Raw genomic sequence first — 6,782 nt, forward strand, 5'->3', positions numbered from 1 at the left:
CCATTGCACTCCAGCCTGGGCAACAAGAGCGAAACTTCGTCTCGAAAAAAAAGAAAAAAAAAGAATGAACTACTGACAATATACACAACGAGGATAAACTGAAATACATTATACTGAGCAAGAGAAGCCTCACATAAGAGTATATATGAAATGATTCCATCTGGCTCTTTACAGGAAATGTTTGCCAAAAATAATAATGCCATCTATAGTCAGAGAAAGCAAATTCATGGTTGCCTAAGGCTATAGGTGGGAGGTAGCTACAAAAGGGGGTCAGAGTTACAGAAATCTTAATTTTTTTATTTTTGTAGGTACACAGTAAGTAAATATATTTATGGGGTACATGAGATATTTTGGTAATTACAGAAATCTTGATCAGGGTGCTGGTTATAAAGATGTACATATTAGTCAAAATTCAAAAATCTATTAAAATACATATTTTGTTGTATGCAAATTACACATCAATAAAATTGAGGAACAAAGATATCAATCGTCCTACTGAAGCATGAGGTATAAAGAAAAATAATGCAAGTAATTCATAATTTACTAAAAAATGGTCTTTTTTTTTGAGACAGAGTCTCACACTGTTGCCTGGGCTGGAGTGCAATGGTACAATCTCGGCTCACTGCAACCTGTGCCTCCTGGGTTCAAGAGATTCTCCTGTCTCAGCCTCCCAAGTAGTTGGGATTACAGGCCCCCACCACCATGCCTGGCTAATTTTTTGTATTTTTAGTAGAGACGGGGTTTCACTATATTGGTCAGGCTGGTCTCGAACTCCTCACCTCAGGTGATCCACCCGCCTCAGCCTCCCAAAGTGCTGGGATTACACGGATGAGCCACCAGGCCCGGCTTAAAAAGTGGTCTTAAAAGGTTAATACCAAAAAAAAAAAAAAGGAATAGTGGTTTTGGTTTGCACTGCAAAAACTGGCCATAGGAGTTTTTCTAATATCCAGTTTGGGGCAAATTTTCCCTTGGAAAAATAAAATATTAGAATTCTGATTTTTTTTATTGTTGTTGTTGTTGAGATGGAGTCTCACTCTGTGGCCCAGGCTGGAGTGCAGTGGTGTGATCTCAACTGACTGCAACCTCTGCCTCCCAGGTTTAAGTGATTCTCCTGCCTCAGCCTCCCGAGTAGCTGGGACTACAGGTGTGCACTACCAATGCCCGGCTAATTTTCTTTTTTTTTTTGAGACAGAGTTTTGTTCTTGTCACCCAGGCTGGAGTACAATGGTGCAATCTTGGCTCACTGCAACCTCCGTCTTCCAGGTTCAAGTGATGATTCTCCTGCCTTAGCCTCTCAAGTAGCTGGGATTATAGGCGCCCACCACCACGTCCAGCTAATTTTTGTATTTTCAGTAGAAACAGTGTTTCACCATGTTCACCAGGCTGGTCTTGAACTCCTGACCTCAGGCAATCCACCCACCTCAGCTTCCCAAAGTGTTGGGATTACAAGTGTAAGCCACCATGACTGGCTAATTTTTGTAATCTTTTTTTTTTTTTTTGGTAGAGACAGGGTATCGCTGTGTTGGCCACGCCGCTCTCAAACTCCTGACCTCAAGTGATCCGCCTGCCACGGTCTCCCAAAGTGCTGGGATTACAGGCGGGAATCACCATGTCCAGCCTGAAATGATTAAATGTTGCCCAATAGGTCTGCCAACAATCCAAAGAGAAGCAATCCCATCTCTTTTTCGCAATCTATTTTTAGAGCCAAAATATACGCATTGGCAAAAATGCTGTGGTATATACAAATGGCACAATTCCAAAATCAACTACTCAACTGTGCTCAAAAGATGTAATTCCTGGTGAAAAACGCAACCATGACTTCTACCTGAGCCCAAGGTAATTTTCTTACCTTTTCCTTTTTGACACAGGGATTAAGCCTGTCACCCAGGCTGGAGTGTAATAGTGTGACCACAGTTGACTGCAGTTTCAACTTCCTGGAGTCATACAATCCTCTCATCTCAGCCTCCTAAGTTGCTGGGACTACAGATCTGTGCCACCACACCGGATAATTCTATTTTTTTGTGAAGATGGGGTCTCACTATGTTGCCCCAGGCTAGTCTCAAACTCCTGGGCTCAAGTGTTCCTTCCACCTTGGCCTCCCAAAGTGCTGGCTGGGATTATAGTCGTGAGCCACCATGCTTGGTCTAATTTTACTAAAAATGCACTTTTTAAAAAAGTATCGGCCGGGCGCGGTGGCTCAAGCCTGTAATCCCAGCACTTTGGGAGGCCGAGGTGGGCGGATCACAAGGTCAGGAGATCGAGACCATCCTGGCTAACACGGTGAAACCCCGTCTCTACTAAAAAGTACAAAAAACTAGCCGGGCGAGGTGGCGGGCGCCTGTAGTCCCAGCTACTGGGGAGGCTGAGGCAGGAGAATGGCGTGAACCCGGGAGGCGGAGCTTGCAGTGAGCTGAGATCCGGCCACTGCACTCCAGCTTGGGCGACAGAGCGAGACTCCGTCTCAAAAAAAAAAAAAAAAAAAAAAAAAAAAAAAAAGTATCAATTCTGCATGTTGAAAGGGAGTAATCACTTTTCTATTTGCTGAACACAGCATTTAACAATGAGTGATTCCAGAAGAAAAGCCTGTGTGTTGAGCCGGGTGCAGTGGCTCACACCTGTAATCCCAGAACTCTGGGAGGCTGAGGTGGGTGGATCGCCTGAGGTCTGGAGTTCGAGACCAGCCTGGCTAACATAGTGAAACCCTGTCTCTACTAAAAATACATAAAATTATCTGGGCGTGGTGGCGGGCACCTGTAATCCCAGCTACTAGGGAAGCTGAGGCAGGAGAATTGCTTAACCCGGAAGGCAGAGGTTGCAGTGAGCCACATTCCAGCCTGGGCCACACGAGCGAAACTCCATCTCAAAACAGTAAAAACAAACAAAAGCCTGTGTGGTCCTAGGGCCTCTCAGATCCACCGTCAGCCTTCCTCTGTGCCACTGAGTCAGAAGCCAGCCTCCGCAGGCTGACTGAGTGTTCCAGGCTGATGAATCACCTTGAGATCATCAGGTGGGTCTGTCAGTGGAAGGCACTAGTGAGACAAAAGGTGCTCCACCAAATTAAGGCCTACAAAAGAGTGGTTCTACAACTTTTTTTTTTTTTTGACGGGGAGTCACTCTGTTGCCCAGGCTGGAGTGCTGTGACCCGATCTCGGCTCACTGCAACCTCCACCTCCCAGGTTCAAGCGATTCTCCTGCCTCAGCCTTCCAAGTAGCTGGGACTACAAGCATGTCCCGCCATGCCCGGCTAATTTTTTGTATTTTTAGTAAATACGGGGTTTCACCGTGTTAGCCAGGATGGTCTTAATCTCCAGACCTTGTGATCCAACCGCCTCGCCCTCCCAAAGTGGGGGGATTACAGGCATGAGCCACCGCGCCTGGCCTGATTCTACAACTTCTAAGACCAGCCCCTAGCCCCACAAAGTGATAACCCAACATTTATCTTAAAATTTGAGTAAAACAGAGCTAAACTAAGTGTCAGAGTCAAGTCCAAAATCCAGCTTGGCCGCACCTGCTGCTGGCACAGTCTCTCTGTTCTCTAGGCCCGTGTCCTGATATGTAAGATGGCCTCTAATTTAGAGTTCCTAGTTCTCCAGCCACATTTTAGCACTTACATGTTCCTGCATTCCGGCATCTCTACTGAGCTGCAGACTGCTGCCTTCTAACTTTTTAAATGAGGTAACTGTTCTGAAGTTGAAAAAACAATTGACTGGAAACTGGAAAACCTGTGTTCAAGTTGAAGCTCTATCTCCAAAGAAGCTGTAATTCAGACGAGTTCCTTAACTTGACCCATAATTTGTGTTGGCTCAATTTCTTCATTTGTAAGACAATCTAATTGTCAGACTAGGTGCTCTTTAGTGTTCAAAACAAAACTCATTACCTTTCCCAACACACTCTATCTCCTGAACTCTGATGTTGTTTACCCAGTTTCCTGAGGATCCTCCAAGATCCCGATCCCTCTCTCTCATTCATATGGGCTCCATCTCTGCCCCTGCTCTAATAGTTACAAGTCGTGTTTGCTTCATGCCTCTAAAACCCAGACACTGATCTCAGTGCCACTGACCTGACACAGTTCAGACCACACACCTCTCACCTGCTCTATCAGCGACCCAGTAGCCATCTCTGTTCCATTCATTTCTCTCTTCAACCCATTCCCCATATTGCTGTCGCAGTTATCTTCAAAACACAAAAATTACCCTATCACTTCCTTGTCTAAAATCCACTACCAGCTCCCAGCATGCCTTACGAGTGAACAACAAACTCATGTAGGCTGTGAGCCACCTTCCTAGCCTCCCCAAAGGCCCTATTGATCACCCGCTCCAGTGTGACTACGTGACTTTGTGCTGCAGCATCCTTTGGCTGGGATACCTCACTTCCTTCTCAGATCAGTAACCTCATCCTTGAGGATGGAAAGGCTCATATGTCACCTCCTCTACCACAGCTCATACTGGTGTTTTTCCTTCGTGCTCCTTGCTACACTTCCTTGGTATCACTTATTGTGGTGAACTCTATTATCTGTTTTTGTGCCCCCTCTTCCAGCAAAATGTGTCCTGATATCCACATAATGCCTGCTCTATGACAGAAGTGAAATACAGAATTTAGAGTGCAGGCTCTGGAGCCAGAGTGCCAGGGTTCAAATCCTAGCTTTCCTGCTGTGTCACCTTAGGCAATATACTTAAATCTCCCCAATCCTATGCATATATAGCTGAAAAAAGTGGAAATCAGTGGTTTAAACATCAAAAAGTTATTTTTGTTTGGGGCAGGGTCTCCCTCTGTCACTCAGGCTGGAATGCAGTGGCACTAGCATGGCTCACTGCAGCTTTGAACTCCTGGGCCCCAAGCCATCCTCCTGCCTCAGCCTCCCAAAGTGCTGGGATTACAGGCAGGAGTCATGGCACCGGGCCCTCAAAGGGTTATCAGAAAGACAAGAGATAATGTACATGAAGTGCTTAGCACTCTCCCTGGGGTAGCAGTGGTAGAAAAATACAAATAATCATAATATTAATAGTAGGAGCAGGAGAACAAGAATATTAATAGCTAACACTGACTCAGCCCTTACTGTATGTGAGGCATATGCACAGACCCTTACACGTGCCACTCATTTTGCGTCCATTACCTCACCCGTTGGGTACTATTATCGTCACCATCCCCATTTTTGAGTATGAGAAAACTGAGAGCACAGAAAGCTTGAGTAACTGCCCCAAAGTCACACTACAGAACCACAATCTCGGCCAGGTTCCAGAGGCCTAGCTTTTCCTGACCACGCTTAGATGCCTGAGTGGGCAAGATATGCTAAATTATCAAGCAACCTGTAAACGTTTTTTTTAAGGGTTCGGAACAAATCTGTCCAAGGAAAAATGCTAAAATGTGCTCAGAGGAGGAAATTCACCAAATCGCTGGGTAGTGTAAGCATGAATGCTTTCTTTCTCCTCCAGCAAAATGTTTTGCTGCTTCCCAACATTTTTCCGGACCTCGTGGGGAACAAGGCGCGAAAGTAAACCCTGCCGGGGGGCCGCCCCGCCCCAGAGCCCCGGGCCCAACCCCGGCACGCCCCGTCCGAGTCTACCCGCCCCTCACGTTGAAGGCAGGCAGCTGCCCTTCCGGCGCGCGGTGCAGCTCGCGGATCAGTTCCATGGCTTTCTCGCAGAACATGGCGGACGCTTTCCACTTCTCCCGCCTTGCCAACTGCCAGCTCTCACGCCAAAACGGTATCTGCGCTCTCGGCCGCCTCACTCCTTAGATCGTTCTAAGTCCTACAGCGCCAGGCTCTCGCCTCCGCCTCCGCCTCCGCTCTTTGGCGCCAAACAAAGCTAGCCAATAGGAACGCGGCCTATGGCGCCCGAAAAGGGATATCCGCCGCTCAGCCGCATTCCAGGAGGGGCGGAGTGAGAGGGGTCTTTCCAAGGTGAGGTCTCCGCCCGGGAGATGGGAGAACCCCTCGGCTGAGCAGAGAGGGCTTTTCGAGTTCTCAGGCGGCGGGCCCGGCAACTCTACAGGCAGCAGAGCTGGAAATAAATGCACGCCCCGCAGCTTCCTTCTCATTTTCCTTTTCATTCTCCTTTAGGTTCAAGGGGGCACTTTGAGGTTAAGAGGAAAGGCCCAAAAACTTGGTATGCACTGGTAGGACGCAAGCGTTTCAGTTTTGCAGTGCGGGTTTTCTGTTTGATATTAAAATGAAGCTATCTTTTTTTTTTTTTCATTGATAACATTTTATCAGGAAATAGGGTTTGAGAGCAGAAATGAAGCTATCTTTTATTGGGTACCTAGTGCTGGTAGGGACTGCAGTGTGTATTTCATTCCCACGATCATCTCTGAAGTGTTGTAAGACCCGGGATTAATAACGAAACAGAAGTTAGGTAACTTGTCCAAGGTCACACAGCTCCAGACGTCCCATTTCCAACACCACAGTACCACCCTTTGATTTTAAAGCAGTCGTTTAAAATATTTGTAGTATCTTCCTTAGAGTAACACGAATTCACTAGGCGTTTTCTTTTTTTTTTTTTTTGAGAGGGAGTCTTGCTCTGTCGCCCGGGCTGGAGTGCAGTGGCCGGATCTCAGCTCACTGCAAGCTCCGCCTCCCGGGTTTACGCGATTCTCCTGCCTCAGCCTCCCGAGTAGCTGGGACTACAGGCGCCCGCCACCTCGCCCGGCTAGTTTTTTGTATTTTTAGTAGAGACGGCGTTTCACCGTGTTAGCCAGGATGGTCTCGATCTCCTGACCTCGTGATCCGCCCGTCTCAGCCTCCCAAAGTGCTGGGATTACAGGCTTGAGCCACCGCGCCCGGC

The 6,782-nt window shown here is 47.3% G+C and overlaps 1 protein-coding gene across 1 annotated transcript in view; it reads right to left on the reverse strand.

Moving 5' to 3' along the window:
* The window catches only part of GINS1 (GINS complex subunit 1), a 43,077-nt gene extending 37,275 nt beyond the window's left edge, over nt 1–5,802 (reverse strand). The window contains exon 1 of the mRNA XM_010361523.2: nt 5,575–5,802. Coding sequence (XP_010359825.1) covers nt 5,575–5,649 — 75 coding nt within the window. The 5' untranslated portion in view covers nt 5,650–5,802. The remainder of the gene's footprint in view (nt 1–5,574) is intronic.
* Between the last annotated feature and the right edge of the window lie 980 nt (nt 5,803–6,782).

This window comes from Rhinopithecus roxellana, chromosome 13 (genome assembly GCF_007565055.1).
Source record: "Rhinopithecus roxellana isolate Shanxi Qingling chromosome 13, ASM756505v1, whole genome shotgun sequence".
NCBI lineage: Eukaryota > Metazoa > Chordata > Mammalia > Primates > Cercopithecidae > Rhinopithecus > Rhinopithecus roxellana.